The sequence below is a fragment of the Tinamus guttatus genome, unplaced genomic scaffold, assembly GCF_059628265.1.
Source record: "Tinamus guttatus ecotype Peru unplaced genomic scaffold, ASM5962826v1 Tinamus_guttatus_pri_ptg000323l, whole genome shotgun sequence".
NCBI lineage: Eukaryota > Metazoa > Chordata > Aves > Tinamiformes > Tinamidae > Tinamus > Tinamus guttatus.
Window position 1 is genome coordinate 1,668,073 of NW_028288857.1, and position 26,272 is coordinate 1,694,344.

Genomic DNA, 26,272 nt, shown 5'->3' on the forward strand with positions numbered 1-26,272 from the left:
ATCACACCCCGCATGAACACCTACAGGATCAGTTCTGCATAGGGATGCACACCAAGCCTTTCTATAGGGTTTTTGTCACAGATGGAAGTCAATAAACCTACTTTTGGGGGTACCCTGCAATCAATTTACCAAAATGCTGTAAAACGAGGGAGGGATGGAAAACCCTAAAGAACAAATCCTTATGAAGTAACATTGTGAAATACATCTCCTAAAGTCTGAAGGACTTGTCTTTGGTTCTTAACACCAGGAGATTTGTTTTCCGTGTGCAGACAGAGGAATAGCCGTGTTGTTATAAATGGCTGGCTAAGCTCCACTCTCCGCATGCAGCGCCGGGATTTTGCTCTGCAAGTTACACCCAAGAGCATCGCGAGTTGGCTCCGCCGTTTTATTTATGGCCTGTCTGAACGTAGCTATTGGGAATTTGGAGCACATCTCTAGATCTGAAGTTGCTATATATTGGACAGTGCAAATTGCTTTTTCTTTTCTTTTCTTTTCTTTTCTTTTCTTTTCTTTTCTTTTCTTTTCTTTCCTTTTCTTTTTTTTTCTTTTTTTTTTTTTTTAAATTAGAAGGAAAGCCAAGTAGAAAGGGAACCCGTTTTACACAAACAGTTTTTCCTCTTCTGACCTTCCCGCAAAAGCACTGAACCAGTAAGTCAGAGAGCTGCCAATGTCAAGGTGAGCAGGCAGTGGAGGAAAAGGAGAGATTTTATCACTTCTAAATAAAAAACCTGGCTAATTCCTCATGCTACAAGTATCGCCCTTAATTTTGCAGTCACCAGTCAACCAGTAGCTTGATAGATCTCCGCAGAACAGTCTTCTCACTTGTTTTTAATATATTAATACCATAGCATAGTAGGTCATTGCTGTGATATATATTGTGTAATTAGACTCATACTAATATCTAAAGAGAAAATGACTGAAAAAATGCATTTACTTTTTCATTCATTGGCCTGACCAGTCTTGACTTCCACATTGTGCTTGCTAAATAGCAAGGTGAAGATACCCTTTTTCCATTGGCCTGCAAATCCCCAGCAAGATGGGAAGGGAGCAAACTTGCTTCTGGAGTGGTACCACAGCTCCTTCATTCTCCTCTCATAGCTCGGCTATAACTCCAGAAAGGTGATAGTGGCTTGGGAGTGAAGTTGGGTCCCGTTTCTCCCGTTCTGAGGATGATTTGTGGCTGGCTAGTGCTGTGTGGACAGATCACAGAGTCTGAATTAACTTGGAGGAAGCAGCTGGTGAACGACTCTCTCTGGTGGGAGCAAACTACTGAAATGAGACTGAAGAGAATAAATGACTGGAGCAAAGTCCCTGCGCCAGCGGGAGTTAAAACATCTGCCAAATCCGGAATGCATGTCCTGAAAAGCTGTGGACGGTGTCTAAAGCTGGCCACACAGGAAAGCCATTTCCAATGCTGTCGGCTTCAATATTGGAGCTATACTAATATGGGCCCTTCTTTCCCACAGGGTGGTGAGCAGATGCTGATAGTCTGCTTCCCAAAACCTCCTGTTCACCCTTCTTGCTACTCATGGGCAAACCTGTCGAGAACTCTCCCACTTAGCATTTTGAGGAGCCCCTTGGAGCACTAACTTGCTGTTTTTCTCCTCCTCTTATTGATATTTTCTGCCTCAGCATTAGGACAGATATCAAACCCCTCTCTGTCTTGTCAAGTTTTGTATATCTTAACTTTTAGGGGTTTGTGTGGTTCAAGACAAACACCATCTCAGCTGTTTGAGGAGCTTGTGGGCAGTGGGAGAGACTTCCCACACTTGCTCCGACTGCGTTGTGCCAGTGCCTGCCCTAGGACACTTGGGTTCTTCCTAGGTTTGGGAGAAAGATCAATGTATGTGAACAGGTAAGTCTTGTAGCACCCTGTCCACGTGTGGTGCATAATAATATAACTGTTATATAAGATGATAAAGCTCCAGAATTTACCTATCTTCAGGTCTCTTTCTGTAAGTGCCAGATCCTGACCTCAGATTTAAGGACCTGCCTCATCTTCTTACCCTCTCCTCCTAGAAAAGGAGCCCATCAGAGAGCGAATTTTGACCCAGACTCTTTGAGGTAGCTCTCCTGAAGAACAGTATCCCTTTTGCTGAGAATAAAGGATTAATGTCCCTTTGATTAGCCCCTGAAACACAGGAGTGTATGGATTAAATTTTTAAAGAATACCTAAAGCAGCCTTCCCAAGAATTCTCAATCCACTGGTTCATAATTTATAGGGAAGCCAGCTATGTGAAGCCACCTTTGTCACTCTGATGACAATACATGTCAGGGTATTGTATTCCTGAATTTTTCCATCTGCTCTACTTTAATGGCATAAATCACATTTAATATGTTGGTATTAAATCTATATATGGTAGACTTGAGAATCTGTGTTTTCACGTAATCGAATAAGTCGCAGGAACCAATTTTAACTTCCCTTGATATTACCTTAAGAGTCCCAAATTCCTGATTAATAAGGATGAATGTAGCATTTAAGGGGAGTTTAATTAGACCCTCTGTCTTTCCCCTGCGTAACAATATTATGCCACATTATGATTTCAACCATGTCAGCACTCAGAATGAGTGGCTGTGAACTGTGAAATTATAGGGCAGATTTTTCATGTCACTGACTAAACAATATTGCAGATCTGATTGAGAAATATAACAATAGGATATATCAGTCACAAGTTATGCTTGCAGTGGGAGTCAGATCCTGACGATAACTCACTTTGACATTATGGATTTCTCCTAGTTGCAGAACAGGCAGGAATTTGCCTCTGTAAGAAGTAAAGAGTATCTTGATTGTAAGTTGGCTGTCAATTCCAGGGACACTGCATGGGAAGGCAAGTTCAGTACCTGTGCATGCACCTATGCAGCTCTCATAACTTTCAGCAGTGCCTGGGCAGAGATTTACTTGGCCTTAAAATATGCAAAGGCTGCAACTCGAGCGCTCTGTGTTGTTTGAAAGGATGGCCAAAGATGTAAAACCAAACACTTAAATAAGAGTTTGCCAAGGAGACTGCAATGCATCCAGTCCCGAATCCTGCCACTGGGGTAAGCGTGCAATTAATTCTTGTTCGTCTTGTGGACTGCTACCCTTCCAGCTTTAAAGCAGCCGAGGGTCTCAGACGGCACCAGAGCAGGTGTTTCTTCACATTCATGTCCTGATTGGAAAAGGGAATCACTCTGGTTCTTTCCAAGCTCTTTGCCCTGCTGTGAGGAAATGAGGTGCCAATGTTATGGCTACATTAGATTAATTTGCAGTGCAGTTGTTGGAAGTAAAGACAGAGTGAAATCGTGGGCCCACTGAAATTAGAGAGAAAATTCCTACTGAGTATGGACCTTGGATTTTATCTTGGAGCAGAGGCTTTCCCAAATGTATAGGACTTCTGCTGCATGTTCACAGCCTTTGTGCAGCTGCAAGGCATCCCTAGGCTATGCATTTCAAGGAAATAAGTAGCCTATCCTCTTTCAGACTCACAGACACTTATTCTTTGAGTAGAATTTAAGTTCAGTGGGGAAATTATCGGAAGGTTTAAGCACTCATTTTTTACTAAGTGGAGCTCTGTAATAGGAAAAAAATCTTGTAAAGTTCAATTGGAATTTTTCTATTAGCTTAGTAACAGGGATGCCAATTTCTGTAAAATAGTTTCTGAGTAGAAGTGAAATTATGCACTTTGTGAAGCAGCAGAAAGCCTGCGGATCCAGTCTTGGTTCAAATGTGAATTGCTGGGGACTGACTGCTTCCTAATTTTATGTCCATTATACTCTAGGTAAATATGCATACAGAAACATGCATGCCTACTCTGCATATAGCTAGATAATTATTATCCATGTGATCCCTTGAGGCAGATCCATTGGGTGGATAGCATAGCCTTACCTTGGAGATACTAATCTATCTCACCCAGATTTCCTTAAATATTCCAAGCCCTTGAGAATTTTTACACATTCACCTATTTTAATAAGTCTGACAGAGTAATGCTTCCCCTTTTTTCCTTTCAAATGGGAAATTTCCAATCGAATTCTGTCTGCCTAAGGCCTAGCTTCTCTTGAGATTCAGTCCTGGGTCATTGGTAACATTTTATTCATTAAAAACAAATGTAGGCACAGAGTTTGTCTGATAGTGCTTCAGGGCAGCAAAAAGAAACTTTTGTACTAGCAGAGCAGAAACATCTATAAAACTGAAGCATTAATTCTCCTTCTTCTTGCAGTGACGCTGTGGAGAGGGGTTTAAGGAGGCTTCTGCAAAACATGCAGAACCCTAAGCCCAAGGGAAAGGCCCATGAGAATATTAAATGTTGGGCATCCAAGGCAGAGTTCAAGTAGAATATAGTAATGAAGACATAGAATGTTAATTGTTTAATGTTAAGCCAAAGAGAGAAGTTAAATGACTTCCATTCAGTGAGCACCGTATGTATTTTGTGCACTGAATGCGATAGATGTCCAATAGAAAATAAAACTATGTGTGACCAAATAGTGAAAAACTGTTGGTCAAGTGTCTCATTAATGGCCTCATTAATACCAGGTTGGATGCAAGTAAGGCCTAGATTTAAACCTTATCAATAAATGTCACTGTGGCAAATTAAGGTTGAACAAACATCTACAGTTCTTGCATTGCTTTTCCCTTGAGTGCTCAATCCTATAATATATTATCAAAGCTCTTTCTTTCATACAAAAAATATTTCCAGCTTTTTCTTCCAGCTTCTTCAAATATTCCATCTTTGATCAGCAGATTTCTTAAATGATATGCATTTGTCATGTTAAAGCCAAAAGGAGTTTGTGAAGTTTATAATGATGAGTATGGTATAAACAAAATGCTGTATACAACAGGTTTATGTGCAGTGTATCAAAGGGAGGTTCTCTCTGCTAAATGTACTTAGGGTAATATTAGTGAAGTGAACTCTGTATCACCTGCCTTTTTGAAAAACAAAGGGTAATTTTCCTTGTAAATAACATACTTTCATTTTCTGTTCCTTTGGAAAAAAAAACAGTTTTAATTCATAGGTTGTCCATTATACCCAATGCCCATTGCATTGAGAAAATGGTCCTTTTGTGTATGCTTGAGAGAGATGTTTTTCAAAATATCTGATAGAATTTAATTTCTATCAGTTTTCTTCTCTATTAATGTGTACCCATAGAGAGATGAATATGTTTTACAGATACAGCAGTGAGACAGGGAACATTGCAATGAATATCCACTGGAATAACTGACTCTGGAATCTGACTTTCAGTGTTGTTGTTCAACAAGTGAAAAGTAATATTTCATTTTCCTAACATCCCTGGAAGGCATAGGCAAATACAGGGAAAAAAAAATCAGCACAGCAACCTATAACAAATGTAACAACCTAGACTTGATGACATTATAAATAAAACAGCTAAGACATGGTTATACACAATGTTGAAAAGTGATAAGGGCCAGACAGGTAGGAGGGGAGTGCATAGATTTTGGAGTGCCTTTGGACAGCTTGAATGCCTGGGAATCTGATTCATAGAGATCAAAAAAGGGAAATTACACTTCACTTTTCATTTGTCAAGGCCATTAAAGATAGCGAGTTGGGCAAACAAAAGTAACTGTTCTAAAATAAATGAAAAGATATGGCGTGATATCATGTATGGCTCCGACACGGACAAAAAGTGACTGCATGGTTTTTGGGGGTGTGTTCCTGTGTATTCAGCCACCTAACCCTCAGATAGGACTTTGTCTCTTATTACAAGGGGAAAAAAGGAAAATAATTTATTAAGTTTCTTTTGTAAGAAATGCACCCCATGAAATGCATAATCTATTCAAAATCAACAGGGGAAAAATTGGAAACTTAATTTGTGGTATTATTGTTAGGAATAAGCCTAATGCCTTTTTCTTTATATTAGAGGATTGGACAATAGTGTGAACTTTTCTCGAGTATTATATTCTCACATTATCACACATCCTGCTGAATTTCTCACCTGCCCTTTCCTTCTCTTATTGAATGCTGCAGGGTTGGAAAGTATTTTAACTCAGTGGGTATTAATTCCTCTGGGCTACTATGCAAATGCATTAAGATAGTCTATTTTCCTACTATGAATACAGCTATTTTTAAATAAAGAAAAACTGAAAAAAACTAAAGGGAAAAACATGTTAATTGCTGTAGTAATAATGCAGGAGTGATATATTTTCTGGAACTACATGAGTTCACTTTCTATGGAAACAAAGTTATTAATTTGTTGCCTCTTCATTGATTCATAAAACCTTTGAGAATTTCCATCTCCTCTAGATATAGTTGGATCATTAATCAAACATTAGGCAAAGTTTCATATATTTTCCTCATAGACATTGACATAAAATTCATATTATTAGGTTCAAGTATTGTAATTTACAACTGAAAACCTACTCTGATGCTAAGTAATAGTAATGATATTGGTTTTACCAGGACATGAGCTTAGTGCAAGTTTTTGCATATGAGCCTCCCTAAAATGTTCCAAAAATAACTAATTTCCGAAGTAATTCCTCAAAGAATCATGCAGAGCCTGAAGAGAAGGGTCCGTCCTTTTCTGTTGGCACTGTCCATGGTAAGGACTTCGCACGCCTGTTCCAAGGATGAGTTTTCCTCCCCATCTGACTCCTTCTCCTTCTCCTTCGTTCCTCGGAGCCTTTTGCTTCATCTTTGCTGACCTTAGTGCAGCAGATTGAGCACCGCTGTCCTTCGCAGGGTCTCTTTTACAGCTCTAACTAATGCCTCCCGCCGATGTCAAGGTTGAGGTTTGTGAGTCTGGCACGTATTTTCTGTGAAAGGGTCTAGTTTGATAATATTTTCTCTTTTCCTGGCTACCATCCAGATTTTTGCAGTGGAATACATTTCACAGAGTTCCTAAATTTCAAGGACTCAGTGACTTTCAAGTCTTCTTCAAGAGTTCATAAGAATTCACAGGATTCCATCTGTTTGGAATTTGGAATTGCACTTTTTGGGCTAATGCCTATTTTTTAAACTTCTTTTTTTGTTTCTTTTTTTTCTGTCTTCTTCCCTGTTTTAATTAAAAAAAAAAGAGTTCATATATAGACACAGGATACATCTTTTCCCTAGTAAAAGCTGAACTCCTGAAAATAAAACAACACCAACATCATCATCTTTATCTTCAACCTTAAGGTTCCTAATTTGGTCTTCTGCTAGGGGTAATTATTTTCCTTTCAGGTCAGCATGATAAGAACAGCTCATGTTTTTCTGCTTCCAAATTCAAACTCAGCTGCTGATTATTGCCAGGGTGTTCAGGAGTTTTTGCCCATCCCTGGGGTAATCCAGTCCTCCAAAATTATATAGGTCTGTAATTCCGTGAAAATTTCTGAGGAGCAAATGGCAACCACAGGCAACCAAGGATGCACATGAGAGCCCGAGGGACAGGCACAGCGGGTGCAGGAATCACTCAAGCCTTGCCTGGGCACAGGGGAAAACTGCACTAAAGGGATTATTCACCTTGTACACCACTTTGGTATGCTTTCCTTTTGGCCATTAATTTTCAGAAGTATTAATTCCCTGCCTTCCTTTTGAGACTTGTCCCAAAGTTAATAGATGTCAATGGCTTTGCAGTGGGAGATGCCGCTTCGGTGGGAAGTGCAGTTGTACTGAACTGAAGGTGAAGAAACTCCAATATGAGTTTTACTGCCCAAACCTCCTCCTAGTTCTTCCTAAAAGTACCTCCTGCTCATTGAGTGCTGATTAGTTTTGGGGGCACAATTGCTCCGATGAAAAAATCTTCCCCTGGTTTGCATGTGTCAACAATTATTCTAGCAGCAACAAACTGATAATACCAGTGTGCAAGTCCCAGATATGTGTGTTATTCCCTAGCTTTAGGAATAATTCAGATAGTTATAGCCTCTAGGCTCATTTAACCATAGCCCTAATCACTTCTGATTAAAAAATACATACATGCATGCAGTTTTGTTTATTACCCTCAACTTCTAGGATTTTTTTTCTTTGCCCTAAGGAAAAACAAAACCCTGGGAATTTGGTTTTGGTACAGAGAAATGTTTGGGAGACGGTACAAGAAAAATAGCTCATAATGTTTTGCTTTCTATAATGTTTTATTTAACTACCTGATTATAGTATTTTTCTTTGATTAATTGGTGTTTTGTTATTTTTGAATTCTGCTTGCAATGACTCTCTTCTTTCTTTCCTTGCATTTACCGAGGGTTTGTTTCTGTTGTTGCACCACACAAATAGCTAATTAGTCAACCATTTTCTCATCTGCTATTTTTCAGTGGCAAGAGATTAGAACTGGAATTTCGACTAATTTTCCATTCTGTTTTGATCATATCGTTGTTGATGGCGAACCGTGATAAAGCCAGCCTGCTAAATCACTGCCGTGACAAGCAGAATAAATCAGAAACTATAAATCTTGCGGCTCTAACGGGGAGGTGCTGAGGTGCTGTGCATAATGTAAAAAGTGCAGTGGATGAGAACAGAGGCAAATGCAGTCTCTATAGTGGCCCTGGTCTTGCAAACTGAGCTGGTCTGGCACAGAACTGGGCTGAAATTGAAATTATTAGAGCCCCAACCTAAACGAAGGGCTGGTCTGGTGTTGGAGCAAAGCAGCTGATTGCTGTGCAATTATATATGTTGATCTGCCATTAGGATGATTACAGTGAGGATGAGGAGCCAGGGCTCATTCATTAGTCGTTTAGTGTGAGGTCCTATAGGGTCCAGTTGACCTGCATTGGAAAGACTTGATTTTCTTTATTTTTGATTGAATGAAATAAGAAAACTGTGTGCGAGGTGCTACTTAATTCTGTTTGCCAGACTTGTGCTTGTCTCTGAGAGAAGCTAAGAGAAAAGTCCCCAAATAGAGACATCTCTGCTTTATAATCCTCTCCTGCCTATGTAAAACGGTTATTTATATTGCAGACCAGTTAACTGCAAAAGGGATTGAACTGTGCAAGGATTTTATTTTCTTTAGGAAAATCTTTCCTGCTGAGATTCGTTGTTTGTAGAAAGTGCAATTTAGGTGGGGAAAATGTATTTTTTATTATTTCCAACAGAAAATTTTTAAAAAGTGGATTTTTTTTAACCAGATGTGTCCCGAATGTTACAGTTCTCTTATCTGTCATGGCATATTGCTGTAGAACAAGATGTGCCTAAGCTTTCCATTTTATTATTTAGTCTTGCCCTTCTTAATCTGCTGTAACCAAAAAAAGAAAAAAAGAAAAAGATAAAAAAAAATAGTTGAAATACTGCTGAGAAATTGGTTTTACACTTCCAGTAGTCCTTCCTGTGGCTTATTAACACAGCTTGGACATGGGAAGAGCTGAGACGAGTGATCCTCCAAAGTGTAGGGCAGGCTGCTTTCCTTGCTGAAAATTACTCTCTATTGCTCATAAAATAGAAGAGGGGCAAAAGAAGAAAGCTCAGCTGGAAGCTTGTTCTGGAGCCTCTTTTGTGTATATACAGCAAGGAAAATATACAGGAAAATATACGAGAAAGCTGCCTGTTCAGATGATAACCGGTGTGTGGACACAAGCTGTCCTGTTGGCCCCTGGCTCTGCAGCCTCGTGAATCCGCTTGGAGCGTGTCCAGTTTATCAAAGGGCAACATGAGTTTGCAGTGACCAGAAACGCTCCGAGTGGCTGGTGGCACAACGCTGATGGGGATTTTAATTTACTTTTTTTTTTCAAACCGCACACCGAGTTGACATTTCCAGCCTGTGAAAATACAGACACACCGCAAGCCCATAAACCTGCTCTGTGGAGCTGAAAAACGGCTCTGGCATAAATCCTCTATCTGCAATAACTTTAAAAATCCATCCAACTGACCTAATACCTTTCTCGACAATGTGACCAGAAAATTTTATTTATTGGGGGGTTTAATTTTTGTTAATGTGTTTATTCATATTAAGATGAGGATATTTCAGTTTAAACTTGCTTTTTGTAGATTTTAAAATGTTTATTTTCAAGAATTTGCCCAAAGTAATTTGAGCACGTCCGAGCTCTCCTGCAGGAGAGCACTACAGGAGGTATTTTACAGTCTGCTACACATTTAGCATATAGGCATTTTTCTAGTAACAGCATTTCAATCCCAATTCAAAACCATGCATTTTGCATGTTCACATATTTAATGGGAAAAGCTACTTGACTACACACAGTGCCTCTTTTGCCAGGTAGAAGTCAGATATGGGGAATGGAATGTACAAACGGATAATTTTTTTCTTTCTTTCTGGCTTTTTTAATAGGATCTTTTGAAGATCACTGGGGGCTTCTTGGCACTAGGTTAGCAGTTTCTTGTGCGAGCCTTCCTGCCAGGGTCTCTCACCAGCTGTGAGAAGAAGGAAAGCACAAGGAATCTGCCTGGGAAAGGGCACATTATTATCATGAGCATTGCAGGACTGAAACGAGAGATTTTTAAGGGTATATATGTGTTTATCAGTCTTGAACAAGAAAGATATGAAAAAGCCCTAAAGTGGGGTGGCTGTGTTCATTTAATCCATGACCATCCTGGCAGGCAGGTTTTGAGATGAACGTGTCGTTCCATTCTGCCTGGGTGATGTTTGATGATGAGATGCTTTTGCTTGTGTTTTGTGGGATATGAAGTTCTCCAGCTGCTTTTTAGCCCTTCCAGCAGAGGATCTTCCTATGTTGTCTGCAGAATGATGGACAACTACTGGAGCTAGTTTTAAATTAACTGCTGCTGCTAACAGTCTAGTACTGGCAACGCAGAGCTTAGTGCAGGATTGTTCTTCTGTTGGTTCATATTGCATAGGTGAAAAGGAAAATGGGAAAAGGAAAGTGGTTGATCTGGGTAAGGCTGCCTGTGATGTTATGTCCTGTTTTATGAGCCTCCTCTGCAGCTGACCACCTATTGCTTTTAGTCAACTGGCTTCTCCACTAGGTCGACTATGGGTATTTAGGTACCAGTTCCCCAAAGCTACTGAGTTTTGGGTCCTCCGAGGTTGTTGGTGTACCCAGATTGTGTAGTGAAGGAGTCTTGTACACTGAGCGGTCAACACGTCCATGGGTAGAGGAGACTGGCCCTTGTTGAACACGTGGCTCCAGTGCCACATGTATAAGATGAATATTCTGTATTCTTATACTGAAGAACATATAAGAATACTGAATACACATCCCGGCCTCTCCACGTTGAATAGCAAACGCCGAGTTCAGGGCATACAAAAGAATACAAAAACATCCTGCGATATGGTTGTTTTCAGAAAGAAAGGAAAAAAGAACTACATGGGTCTTTATTAATATCCTTAGAGGTTATAGGACCTTTTGGCATCCAAATGGGAAAGTGCACTGGAAAGTAGTGTTGAAAGGAGGTATGAAAAGCCCTTTTGAATAACTGATTCTGCCCAGAACTGCTTACTGGTAGTAATTATACTTTCTGCAAGTGTGATAAGTAAATATGAGTCTTATTGCTGATCTCTGTATTTCATTGCTAGGATTTTTGTTGAAATGCTGAAATAAGTTATTCCTAATAATGCCTTCTCTGCTGGGGCAGCACATGTGCTGTGACACACTAAACACCAGCTCCCAGGGTTGTCTGCTGGGAGCCCGTATGACCACGTTTGGGGCTACAGTGCAAAAATTAAGGAAAATTAAGGCTTTATATCTCGGTATAAAATGGAAAGCAAACCTATATATTCACTTGAAACCTGTGTGTTTGATTCAACATTTGTTTGAATGCCTGGGGAGGGAAATGAAAAGCCACAACTGCTGCAAGTGCATTCTTCCCATGGTTCTAATGACATAAGAAGTCAAAGGAAACAAACCTGGAAGTTGCATGAAAAAATTGTTCTTATAAAATGCAATGTTAGTGTAGTACTCGTGTTAGAGCATTGCTGCTGTTGGGATCGTTCAGAAGAGGTGAACAAGTTGAGGCCCTGGTGTGCGAGGCAGGGAGTGAGCGCATATGAAATGCAAGTTGCTCTCTCCAAGCAGCCTAAAAATCTCCTGGAGCAAGAGTGCCTTTGCTTTCGTGTAGTCAGCAGAAAAATTGCAATGTGTCATCATTAATGAGTCTGGAGCATGTTTCAGCTGTGGAATTGCTGCACAGCGACAAGGCTTGCCTTCTACTGCCTCTCATACCATATGCTCCCGTAATTAGTGCAGGCAAAAAGTAATGATAGTGCAGAGGGAAAGATGAAACATGATGAGCTGCAGCTCAGTCTTAAAAGCTCTATGTTATGGCATCTCTACATAAAACATCTGAAATACAAAGTAGCTTTAAACCAGATATTAACTGTTACACTTGTGTTTTGGGAGGTACTTTAGTCTTTGTTTTAAAACAACCATTATTTATGGAGGTGCCTGTATTTATGCTCTAATTGCTACACTGGTCTCTCCTAAATACCTGTGACTGTTTTTTTCAAGGGTAGTCGCTCTTGATTATTCAGATGGACTTAATGTAATGAGATTAAATTCACATTGGCTTGACTTAAAGGTTGCATAACGTCTGTGTTTAGAGAATTCTTCATTCAGAGACAAAGGGGAATGTTCATGCTGAGCTCTTAAGCATGGAAAATATGGAGTTACCTTCCCCACTGATCATTTTACTTTACTTGAATAGTTCATGAAAAGCACAGAAAAAAACAGAGACTGCCATTATATGATATAGTCCCAGCAGGAGCAAGACAGATACGGTAACTTCAATATGTTACCTAATTGTATGTAGGCGAACTGCTGAGGATTCAGAAATGTGGATAATGAGCCAAAATGTGAAAGTCTTCATTCAAAATACAAATGTACATCTCTGTTTTTAAGATAAAATAGTGGGCATTTTCACTGGTGTCAGTGAGACCAGCATCCATAAAAGCTGCAAATGTGATTTGGAAATATAATGTGCAAATAAGCTTTGTTATGTTTCTGATACTGACTCCTGCCAGCCAAATTGAACAGACTGAGATACTATGAAAATGATTACTATCAATATTTTGATACTTCCAGTTTCACTTAGCACCAGTAAACATATATGCAGATGCACATATATATGTGTGTATACAGGACATACAGAATTTTGAGTCATCCGGGTTTAACTTTTTAAAAATATGAAGGATTTAAGGAGCTATAGAATCTGAAAATTCCCCTAAGCCTACATCCTTAAAAAGCTATTCAAGTTGTTATTTTCCTTTCAGTCCGTGGAGGTACTTGTGACATCCCTCCTTGCTGTACCTTCCAAGTCCCCTTGGAATTGTTGATAGCTTTTATCTTTGTAACAACTTCTCAAGGTAAAGGAGCATCCTTACCCTTATGAAACTATGAACTGGGGGCACAGAGCCAGGACACCAAGGCCCATTCTGCAAGTCCTAATTGAGATGGACCATCGTTTTCCTCTTGCACCCTGGAGTCATCTCGCTGGCGGTGGTCTCCTCCACCCTTGTACCCAGTATCGCAGCAAAGCCTTGCTGCAGAACCAGAAGGATATTCTGTGGGCTCTTTGCTACTTTCTCACTCCTTTTTTGCTTTCAAAACAGTTGCAACTCGTTGGTCATGTTGTTTTTGTGCAATCCAACTTGAACTGTTTCTAGGTGCGTGAGGCTAAAAAGCTGATGTCCCAACAAGCCTATCTAGACCAGTCACCTTAACTCCTGGTGGCACCATAGAAAGGGACAGTGCATCCAATTGGCATGGATGTGTCGTGCAGCACAGACTTGACACTGCTTTTCCCTGTGGCGATGGCACTCCGTATGTTCCAAATGCTCCATTTTGCTTTCCTTCTCTCTCTGTTCAAGCATGAGAGCCAAGACCCCTTGACTCCATGTGGGAGAAGCCTGGAAGCTGCCAAGCTTGGGAAGCCCCTGCCAAAAGCAGCACCTGAACCTCTGCCTGGCTGCTCTCCTGTGACCTCTTGGCTACCCACTGTTGGCCCCAAAAGCCTTTCTATGGCCAGTACAAAGCAGTGGCACTGGTCACACTTCTGTGTCCATGATACAGACCTGTGTAACAACCCTCTGTCCTAATCAGGCTGCCAGCCACAGGCACCATCCCTGGCTTCCAGCCAGCCCCAGGAGCCGGTCTTTGAGTTAGTTTCAAAGATGCCACTTAGAAATTTCAAAATATTTTCAAATATTTGCTATTTAATTTTAGTGCTCCATTAAATAGACCAAATTCAGATATTATTTTGCATTCTCTTTTCCTGCATCTGTCCTCTCTGCATCCTTTTTTAGATGTATGTATTAAGGTGTATGTTTTGCTGTATAAGGTGTATGTTTTGCAGACGACGTATTAATGCACTTATGGCAGAGTGAGTGTATATATAGGCACCTAAATTCATGTTTAACCACCTAAATAAATGCTCTGATTTTCAAAACACCTGCGCAATCAGCAGATCCCACTAAGTCAAAAGAGGAAAGCAAAGCTTTGTATTCTGTACCAGTATGACTTCTTTCATAGCACTTTTCTTAATGAACCTATTCTAAACCTTTTGCTAGCAGAACCCTCAAAAAAAAAAAGGAACAGAGAACAATCATTTTAACTGTACTGCAATATACTCTCACAATAAATAAAAAATGTGGTGAGAAAGACAAAGTACTGCTTTTACAATATCCTGTGCCAAATCACAGGTTATACAATTCAGTTTTTTATTTGCACAGCCAACAGTGCTTTGTAGAGCAATCAGGGAAGATAATACAATTCATTTTAAATTCTCATTACTTTAAAAGTGTTGAATCTTCTTAAATTGGTTTGGGGTTAATTGAGAATTTGCTGCCTTACAATAGACTAGGAGTTGTTGAGGCTGCCCTTGTTTCATATTTTTTGTGCATACCTTTGTTGCAAAGTTATAAAAACAACAATAAAAAAGAAACAAAGAAGTGAAATGAAATAATGATCTGCATTGTTACTACTCTAACACTCATTTTTAGGGGAGGTAAAGCTCATGTATTGATCAATATTTAAATGGTTTGGAAGTGGAAGTACATGCTGGGTTGAGGCAATATATCAGTCATTGTGCATTGGCTTTCGCCTCTCCTTTTGTGCACATTCCCAAAGGGATCACTTCTGCCCTGTGGGAGAATGCTGAATCCATTCTAATCTTTCTGAAGTTACAGGAAAAATGTCATTGTGGTTTAATGACCCCCTCTCATAGCATTATTATTATTATAGTTTTGAAATACCTGTGTTACTGTTACCTGTTGGTTGGGAGGTCCAAGCCAGGGACCAGGGGCTCTGCGCAGCCAGACGGGACAGCTGAGCATCTCCCCTGGCTGGCAGTCAAGCTATGGGCCTTTTACTATTTGTTAGAGGCATCACAGCTTATTTTTACTCCTTCTAAAGGACACAAGAGCCAAAGCAAGGGCCTTTTTATGCACTTGCCATCTTATTTCATTTTGCCCACCTTTTTTTTCCCCCCTCTAACAAATCTGTTGCTTTTGATTATTCCCTCAGGAAATAGTTGCGCCAATAAATTATTTTTGGCAGCGTTATAACATAGCACACTTTTTAAATGAATATCACTGAGAGGCACTGATTTGGCACATGCCCATTAAACAGTAGCAGGTTTTCTGTCAGTCACTTGTAATTCAAGATTTCTGTGGAAAATCTCACAGCTGTTTATGGGCAGTAGCAATCCACTGCAAAGAAGATAAACAGCTTATTATAGTAGGTATCGATTATATGATTGAAATTTTGGGTTGAGATATTAACACATTTCACTGGAGAGAGAACTTGTGCCACTTAATTCAGCCCTGTGTATTATTTAATATATTTAGCTATGAATCAGGCCCTAATCATGGCCATTCATATGGTCAGTTACTTCAGTCAAGTGGAGCAATTCTTAGTTCACAAACTAAGAGATTTCCGCAAATATTTTCTGTATTATTACAAAGAAAGCACAAAAGTGAATTGTGTATGTGAGACTGTTCCTGTAGATTGTAGATACCTGCCCATGGGTGGTTTTGTGGTGGTATGTAAAAGTGGCGATGGTATGTAAAAGTCAGATCTTCTGGATTGTTAACATATCAAAGATTGACACTGAGAAACAGCTTCTTTTTGATTTTTTTAAATATGTGTTTCTGTGCTAGACTTTAGGGCATATATGTCCAAAGGTCTTAGCTAATACTTCTCTATGTTTCTCCATCTATGAAATGAGCCTAAGGGTAATGACCTAACGCAAAGGGAAGGCACAAGCTTTATGCTTTTTGCACCCCATGAAAGCCACGGAGGAGAAAGACATACGCTCCTGTAGTAATGTAATCATGACACGTCTAGAAGTGCAATCTCCTTTTGTCTTCTAATTTAGGTATTCAGTTTTCAAGGATCCTGCGGGCTGGCTAGAAATCAACCCTACCAACGGTACCATCGGCACCACCGCCGTGCTGGATCGGGAGTCTCCTTACGTGCACAACAACATATACACTGCTCAGTTCCTGGCCATCGACAGTGGTGAGTAGCTATTATTGACCAAACCCATTACCTTGAAAGTATTTATTATTTTTTCTCGGCTTGAAGGTTCCCATTCATTCAAACAAGTGCCAAGTTAAGGATAGAAAGAATTGTGACTAACAGAAAATAGAGGAATAAACTTAAACAAAGAGCAGCTTTGGTTTAAGGCCAAGTCATGCATATTCATTCCTGCACTGAGATCTGAGATGTAAGTAGTGTATGAACATTCGTGCAAAATAATAACTCATCTTTATCAGAGTTAATTTCCTCATAATATTTGAGCAGTTCTTAAGCCTAAGGCACCTAAATACCAATAGCAGCTCATCCTGATATGCTGAATTGCATCTTATTCAACATTCAGTGACAGTGACAAGAAAAACATAGACAATTGCTAGAATGCAATATTTTTCACATATTATGTGGATTAAAGTCCCTTCTGTCAAATATAATCTGAATTAAACTAGCTAGCAAAAATTCAGTATAAGTAGTATCTTCTGTAGCAGAGAAAACAGAAACAGAGAAAATCCTGATCATTCCTGCAAATCTCCAGAGCTAAAGCCACTTTTTTTTTTTTTCCCTTTAATATAACAACCAATATGCTAACACTTTTTCATGGCTGCAGCTGTTTTAGTCCTGGTGATGAATTGTAAAAGGTCCTTTTTAGGAGGACAGTTTTACATTTTTGTAACTACATGACTCAGGAAGCATTTGCAGGCCTTAACAGAAAAAAAAAACAAATATCTATGTAGATAGAAAAGATTTTTTTTTCTGCTGAGGTGATGATTTATTTATATATTCATATATATTCTTTATCAGGAAATTTTCAAAGAAAAATGAAGCGCCAAACTTATTTCTGTCTTTCATTTGCTATTGGATAAAGATTTTTTTAAATGCATCTCAAAATGGAGTCCCCCAGGAACCTAATATTATAGTGAATATATAAAAAGTCAGGATAATATTACTGAGGGACCGGTTATCAAAAGTCAGTATGTTTTAAAGGCAGACTCATGTCCTGCCGTGCTGTCAAAGAGAAAGGAAGGAGCAAAAATTTGAATATTTCCAGCTGCAGAAAGCAACCTAAATGAAAGCAGACTTTTCACTGCTTGCTTGTGTGGATTATTCTCTTGCTGTCCGTGCAGTAACACTCATTACTGACATTTATTCGAAATAAGAGAATAAATAAGTGAATAGAATAGAATAGAATAGAATAGAATAGAATAGAATAGAATAGAATAGAATAGAATAGAAAGATAAGTAAGTAAGTAAGTGTCTCCTCGCCAGGAGCTAGGTGACTTCGCTTAATTCCCAGATTTTTTGTGCGCTGGGAAAACGAGAGGAGAGGAGGGTGTCTGGGCACTGACCAGCAGCTCCACAGAAGAGCTTTCATCTGGGTCAGAGACAACAAATTCAAGCAAGATACAGTCAGCATCCAATTTATTTCAGTTCTGTGGCACTGTTGGTATGGCAGCTAATGCCCTCAGACGTTATTGACTTTTCCGAATGCAGTAATTAGAAACCACACGTGTGCATTTAGTAGTGGCATGTTAGGTGCTGATTATGATCCGTTGTGAGCCTTGTACGACTTCACCACCAGTGGAAACAGCAGTAAACTGTGAGCAACAGGCCTCAAATAGCTGATATTAATTGCATAAAGGTGCAATGTGGAGTTTGTGGAATGTGACCTAACCCTGGGGTTGCGACCCCCTCGAAGTTCCCATTCCAGCTGATTTCCAGGTCACTGCTGATGCTGACCTGCAAAGCTGGTGCCCACTTGATTTTTCTAGCCAACATTTCCTCATGTCCACCGTGGGAAGGAATATTACATTAGATGACAAGAAAAGCTGTGGTAGAATAATATGAAATGAATGCAGAATTCTTTCAGGATGTTAAAAGGAGGTTGTGTTACCTTCAGAATGAAAAGTGAGCGTGAATGTAACGACATGCATTCGTTTGCAAGCAGCATGGGGCACAAACTGCTCCGTAAAAGCCACATTTTTCTTCAGGTTACTAAGCGTAGACTATTTAACATCAGTGAATATGGGTGAGATTTTTATGTGATAAGGTTGCCTTTGGCAGGATTAAGAATTGCCAAATGAGGTTAGATGGTAAGCTGAAAATTTACTGGCATTTCCAATAGAGCAAGTCATTTACTTGGGCTAATAGACTTGGGGCAAAGAGAGGAGAAGGGAAGAAAAAAACATAATAAATCAGAGACTCTGTTTTTTCAGAAGCATTTAGTGTGAGCCATTTCTTTCACCACTGTGTATGGCTGCTGGCAACGAAACGGGAGCAAAACGTATATTTGTTTTTCATTAAATGCAGATTTTGCTTTTCTCTAATGCAAGCGCTTTATTTACAGCACATTATGGTCTTTTTTGCCTCCCTCCGTATCTAACACAGCCCAATTATCTCGCCTCGCCTCGGAGCTGAATCTGAGCTGCCCTGGCCCCTGCGCCAGCAAAGTCTTTGCTTTTCTAATGGGGGGAATAAGGAATATTTGGGGCAATTTCCAGGGCACAGGGCAGTGCTGTGCAAAGGTCCCCGGGGCAGCTCTGTCCTGCCGGAGCTCCATGCTGGTGCCTGGATAGTTTCTGGGAGAGAAATTGGCTCATTGAGAGGTTGCTCTTTCCCTGCACTTGCATCACCCGGGATGCATCATCCTGATAAATTAACTAGGATTTCTATAGAGAGTCAGAGCATATAGAGCTCACATAATTACAGCATGGACACTGTTGTCCCAAAGTATTCCAATATCTGCACTCCTTAAACTGGCCATACTACATGTGTCCTGTTTTGGTTAAAGAATGGAGATAGCTGAAAACATAATTCCCGGTGATACTTTCTTCATTCCCTCTCACAGCGGGCTGGGCACCCCAGCCAGGCCGTTCTACTACTTTTATAAAATGTTCATAGTCTCAGGAAGAAGCTAAAACAGGAGCTTCATGGTTGGTACCTCTTTATATAAATCTGTGGGCCACAACATCTCTATCCTTTTTTCAGTAAATCACAAAAATATTCTCACCATTCGGATAGTAATTGTGAATGGACCATAGAAAATGGAATCATTCCCCGACAGGAAATAATTTAGTTGTTTATGATGTTCTTTTGAACTTTATGGTACCTATTTTCAGCATTATCAAATTAACTGCAGAGAAATGTAGTTAACAATGAATTATTTCTGCTCTAAACAGTTCTTTTACCTTCCAAACATAATAGAAACAATGTGTAAGAGCAAATTTGATGGACACAGTATTAATTCTGTAGATAATAAAGGCTGACCTTTTATTGGGGGAAATTTCTGTTTTAAAAGGACTTTTTGGAATGAATATCCTAATTTGCTTTGTACTTTTGATTCCGGTAAAGGTCAAGGTAGTGTCTTTAGAATTTGAAAACTCTTTTTATTAAAGGCTTGTATGGACATAGTTTCTGGTTTATGAAAGAAGATATTAAATAGTGGCAGGAAATATCATGAAGCAGAGTTAACAAAGTGTCGTGAACTCGGTTTAATTTGAGGATGAGCTCGCAATGGGCCAAAGTCAGGTTTATGCAAACTTGGAAAACACCAGAGGCTTCGTTCAAGTGTCAATAGTGGTGATGGTTTTATTTCTTGAATTTAGCATTCTAATCATTAAAAACAATGCAATACCACAATCATAAAATGCAATTACTGGGAGTATACTTGTAAAACACATGCGCATCAAATAGAGTTAAGAAATCTGCTCAGAACAGTCTTTCCATGGGGCCTGCTGTATCACTGCAGTGTAATGTTCTTCAGTAGCCATCCTACAGTCCTATCATAAACTGAAGGATTTGGGATTACTACCATGAAAGAGAATACCTGTATGTTTTTCTTGTAAGGCCAGGCATGCTAAAAACTGTGCAGAAAATTTTCTTTTTTTTTCCATGTATTCTGAGAGTCACATAAGTATAAATTTGCTATATGGATGGCACCGCTTCAGTTTCCCCATTGCACATTCAAAGGAGAATGAGGAAAGAGTGAGGATGCTTCTAATTTCTTCCTCATTTCCAAGGGCCAGATGAAATAAAACCCACGCAACTCCAAATCTCATTCATTGCACAAGTCTCAGTGCTCCTCATCATTAAAAAGCAGAATTATCATTCTGTACAATGTGTAATGAACAGCAGCAGACAAGAGCTAGAAAAAAATGGAGTAACAAAGAGATGTGTAGCAACTTGCAATTAGAATTTCTCCTTACATGTATCTAACCTGTCTTCTTGCTTCATGATGTACATAATTAAATTACCACAGATTGATTCCACCTAAAACATGCTATTTTTGAAGAAATCAGGCAATTAGTTGCCATGGCAACCCAATTAAGCCAGTTTTATATCCCTTATCTTAATTGCTGTATTAATTGAGAAGAGAAAATAAATTGAATGCTCAGCCTTTCCTTGCCATTTTAAATTTCAGTAAAATATGAATTGCACACAAAATATTGTTTTAATTTGTCATCACGGACTGATGATTAGAAAAAGAAATTAGAATGCTGAAAACAGTATTTAAGACGGATGGCATATGTCAGTAGCAATTTGATATGCTGAAAGAGCTGTGCTCTTTTGAAATGTAATTACTCAAAAATAGGATCTACATATATTATTTGAGTGAATGATTGAAGGATTGCAACTTTTAAGGACGATTTATTTTATAAATATTAAAAAATAAAAGATATCTAGAAGGCAGTAAGTATTTTTAAGATAGGAAATTTCCAGTCTCGGGAGTTCTTTTATGCAAGATATCAGCATCTTGCATTTATGAGACTGATTTTTCAAATACGTGAGATGCTGAGCAGCCCACCTGGATTTTGGTATCTTCCCACTCTCCTCGTTCCATTTATTTTAGTGGAACCAGTCACGGACTCCAGCTTGGATGCAAAATGCAATAGCAATATTCCTGTCTGAATGGGATTTAAGCCTGCACCTGTTGCCACATCCCTGCTCTGCCCACAGTTTCCCATTATAAAAACAGCATATGGAGAGGGCAAAGAGCCATGACGGTGGAAATCTGAAATTTCAGTTCTGGTTTTTATAACAGCATAATTACAAAGCACAAAACATCACTTCTCATAGTGCCTATTTAAAGCATTTTTAGGCAAGCATGAGCATGCTACCCCTTCCAGCCCCAGGTTGCCCAGCTGGCCACGGAGCTCCCTTTGAGCTGGTTGGGAACTTGCGTTTTTCGTTGTTTGTTCTCCACTTTTCTTGCTATTTTATATACAACAAAGCAAAAGCAGGCCAGAGGACGCATTTTACAGCTAGTAAGCTGCAGCTTCTCCTTCAGACAAAGCTGGAGCTGAAAATAGAGAAGTTGGGAGAAATGCGTATCCAAGGGAAGAGCCTTGGCAGTCCTGCATGTAACAGTTAGTTAGTTAGCTAGAAGGAAAATGAAAGGAATTCTGTAGACATCATTAGAGTTGTTCCAAATTGACCTCGATATGACTATTACTCAAATGCGGTTTATAGACGTTTTAAGAAATACTGCTTTATTTGTGATGGGTCAGTGGAGAGGTAATTCCACCAGCAATCAGAAAATCCAAATTCTCAAAGGCTTTCGTGTATTCATAGATGAAGAAAATTTTTCTTACTGAACAAACCCAAATAATTCATTCTACCTTCTCATTTTGTATCTGGGTAAGTTTGTTACCAGCAAACAGTAGAAGCAGCAAAGCAAGGGTAAAATCAGTCTTTGTGGGCTACATAAATGCATGTGCAAGTGGACTAATGGCCGCTGCTAAGTGGTACACCGTAAATATTCTAAGAAAATTCATAATGGCTGAATTTTCATGCTGTCAGCCTGTGAGAAAATCTACATGGCGATTCAGGAAATCTGTATGATGATTGGTATCCCACATATTTGGCAAAAAGCAGGATGCTTGCTCTAGGAGTTAAATGGCCTTGTAATTTCTGCACCATAGAATAGATGGACATGGAAAATATACACAGATCTGATGGTCCTGAAAGCATAGCCTGATTAGAAGAAATGAGTGCAGAAGTCTTTTTACCATTCATAATGAACATGTGAAAAGGGACATTCTTTCTAAAAATACTGCTTCCTGGCATCAAGCAAAATTGTAGCTCAGATCTGTCACAGCTGGATTCTCTAAAGTGGTTGATTTTGCTTCTTTGGGAATTTGACAAATTTTGCTAGAATTCCAGGTCCATTACGCTCTTGAAAAAGAGTACAATAATTCAAATTAAATTCCTTTTTACTCAATTGCCTCTGATAAGATATTGCTCTGTAAAGGCATTTAAGTAAAGATTCCTTTGCTGTAATGACAAAGATACAAAACATTACAGTTCTAAATACAGAAGATTTCATGTATTTAGGCTTTGATGCCATTAGGTAAACCACTTTCTAAATCTAAGTGAAAACATGTGGTCTCATTAATTGCCTTCTGGTCCTAACGCTTTCTGATTTGTGTGTCTGGCATTTTTCTTGTTAGTTGATAATGTTTTGATTATCAATGCTTTGTTCCTTAGCTGTACCACTAAACAAATTATCTTATTTACAAGTTGAATATCTTCTAATTTCCTCAAAGCCCATTTTACCATAGCATGTGCAAATATCTATATTTTTTGGCACTTGGAAATCCATGTTTCTCTCCCTTGTGCAACATGTTTAATTTTAGACCAAGTTTTGTGCTTTTAGACCAAGCACGACACTAGTTTTTTTTAGAAAAAACTACTTTTAAAAAAAAAAAAAAAAGAAAAATGACTTGGAGATACTGGATTCTGACACATCCATTAACTGATCCAATGCCACCAGATGTTAGGCCAGCTAACTACTCACCTTGCTTTTTCTAGTACACAACAGCATAAGAAAAGAGTATTGACTTAACATTGGTATGTATTTTTCTTATGACAGTTCAAAAAAATCAGCTGACAAAGGGCAAGATAGAAAAGTGTTAGCAGAATTGGAATGGAAACTTTTTAGTTCACCACCACTGCTTTATTCATGCAACATTATCTTCCCATCATACGCCCTTTCCTTGCTAATAGGAATGAAGGTTAGTATAGGAGGTTAGTAGCCCAGCAATTTCAAGACACATCTTGGATAGGCGATTTTAACTCAGAGATTATGCAAATCACCTTGGCTAGCAATCGATATATCATTTCTTTTTTGGGTTCATTAGATCCTGAGTCAGTACAAAATTAGCTTATTGCATTATTATGTTTGTTCCCATACCTTTTCTTGGCCAAAACCTGGAAAAGCATGATCAAATTAGAAGAGAAAATATTTCTTGAGGTTTTCTTTAGTTTACAACTCCATTTAAACATCTAATGACAATATGTTCAATGTCTAATTCCGGGGGAAAAAAAGTCTAAGTTATTCTAAGGAGGGATTTTAAAATGCTGGAACTCAGAAAGCTCAAGGTCGGGTGGAATTATCCATTTCATTCTTTGCTTTTGGAGGCTGTTGACCAAAGAATATGTTTTTAAGTAGCATGGTCAATTAATTGCTTTGCTTGGCTATGTTCTACAGTTCTAAGGAATATGCATCTTCAGTTTCAAGGATAATTCTAACTAATTCACCATAATTCAAAATCGCCAAGACTTTCAGCATTCTTAATATGTTTTTGATAGCTTGGAAAGTGGAATCAGGGTCATCAGCCCATTGGGGAATTTCATGAGCTCTGGGGGTCTTTTAGGCTAATTTGGGGATTTGCTGCAGAATAGGACAGGGACAGCTGCAAGTGAAGGATTACATTTTTATGAGCTGCTTTCTCTCTGAGATGTATTTAGACATTTTTTTGCACCTTGAAAATGTTCTTCCAGTTTGGAACAGTTCTGACCGGCTTCTAAAAGTAAGTGCTGGAGCTTATTTTAGATGGGGTCTACAAGATTTTCACCACCATCATGCTCAACTGTACTCCTGAAAGGTAATATTAGTGTCTGAACATGAGAACTGTATAGTTGCCAACAGTGGAGGGCCTAAATTATTTCTTCCCTTGTTGCCGTTCTTGATAGAGCTCCATTAATAAAGCAAATACATGGAAATAAGCAGCCTGGATGCTGGTGCAGCCAGTGTTATGTTCCCTGAGGATTCATTGGCATCAAGTCAAATAAATCCACCAGTAGGGAAGGCAAAATAGGGCTTCAGGTGTTCACAGGACTCACAGGGTGCAGTGACATCCAATGTTGTGTGGATAACCCTCGGATACATCCTGAGGTTTCCTCTGGATGCCCCAAAAAATCCATGGCTCAACTTCCAGTGACTTTCAGAGGTATTTGGCTTCTAATTTTTCTAGACACATATGAAATTATCACCTGTTGCGTGGTGATTCCCAACTCTGTTCTTGCTGTCATTTCAAATAAATGAAAGCTTTTGATGTTGGAATTTACACTGAATACAAATGTCTCAATTCAGTTTCAAAGCAGTCCAAATACAGTCTTTAATTTCATGGTGCACAACTCAGCTGTGTTAGAAATCCATATACAGCAGCATTCCTGTAGGAAAGCTAAAAAGTGGAACATGAAATGCATCTCCATGTCCATAGAAAAATGTTATACTCAGATTAAACACCTCACCAGCCATTCAACCATGTGATTGCTTGTTAGATATGCCATTTTATGTAAGTCCTGATACTGAAGAAAAATGTCTCTTTAGTCCATGACCATCATTGTGTGTAATTGTTATCTTTTAAGAATCTAACTATGTGATTGGCAGTCCCATTTGAGTTGTTAGATGTCTAAATACCGTCATTGTTCCTACAGAAACTTAGAGTGTCAAAAATGAATGCCAGTTATAAAAATTTCTTGGCCAGGTGTTTCTATAGAGGGCTTATAATTTATGACCTTTTACTAATAATTCCAGTATGATTTTGCATGGTATTCCATTAAAATACAAAATAGAGAAGGATCCAAAATGCCTATATCTAGAATATTACTTCTGAAACTATTCACTTCTAAATAAAGGTAGCAAAATGGTCATTCATAGTGATAGCACAAGAATCCAATTTAACATCTACATCTTCTGGTAACAGTCCCTGGCATTAAAGCTTCTAGTTCCCAGACAATAGACACCATCATATTCTCTGACAGTCTCTAACTCATGAAAGAAAACTACTTTTGTTAGACTATTTTTTGACTGTTGCATCTTACAAAAGCAGGAGCTATTGCCTAACTGAAGACTGCTATCAGAAGCGTTGTATGCAATCTAATGCTAGGACATGACATTTTGAGTTCGGATGCAATTCAAATAAGGATATCTACATTTCCTGCTGCAGCAGGATCTAAGATGCATCTGCACTTCCTTAGTGCTGCTGATCAAAGTTCCAGTTCCGCAAACCTGATGTGCTTTGAGTTCTTGTTGAATGCTATTCATGAAGTTTCTGAGTTTTTTTCCGAGATTAATAAAGTCAGGATTTGACCTAGCTCTCATTTTTATTAAATACAAAATTAGCTGGGAAATAGACCCTCAGTCCCTATTTTAGTAGCGTTTACACATGCCGGTAATACCATTTCATTCCTATTCCACTCGTATCCCATTCCCAGCTATGCAAACAGTGGGAGTCGCAGCAAGAGCTGGAAAGTCTCTGTGCTGAGTGGCTCTTACCCAGGCACCTGAAGGTTCAAAGTCTTCAGCCTCAGTGGGAGCAGCGAGTTCATTTGGGCTCCTTTGAAAATCTGCTCCCAAGGGTGGGTGGACTGAGCCCTCCAGGGCTTGGTTTGGGCATTAATCCCCACTCTCAGCTGCAAAATTTAACAATAAAAAGTGAGTGAAGTTTTATTACAGAATTAAATATGCTAGGGAAAGGCTTTCATTTCCAAACCAGAGCTGACTAGACATCATGGGATTTTTGAATGGTTCTTATTGCAAAGGCTTAAATGGTGTCACATTTATAAAAGTCATATATTCCCAATGGATATGTTGTGACCATTTTTCCTTGACTCATTTTTTTGTTCCTTTTTCTTATGACGCGCGTGTTA

At 39.1% G+C, this 26,272-nt stretch overlaps 1 protein-coding gene across 2 annotated transcripts in view; it reads left to right on the forward strand.

The window, feature by feature from the left end:
- Positions 1–26,272, forward strand: part of CDH13 (cadherin 13) — a 407,362-nt gene that overhangs the window by 365,011 nt on the left and 16,079 nt on the right. For both annotated transcript variants that reach the window (XM_088529059.1, XM_088529058.1), the window contains exon 11: positions 16,182–16,324. In XM_088529059.1, the coding sequence (XP_088385185.1) occupies positions 16,182–16,324 (143 nt within the window). The remainder of the gene's footprint in view (positions 1–16,181; positions 16,325–26,272) is intronic.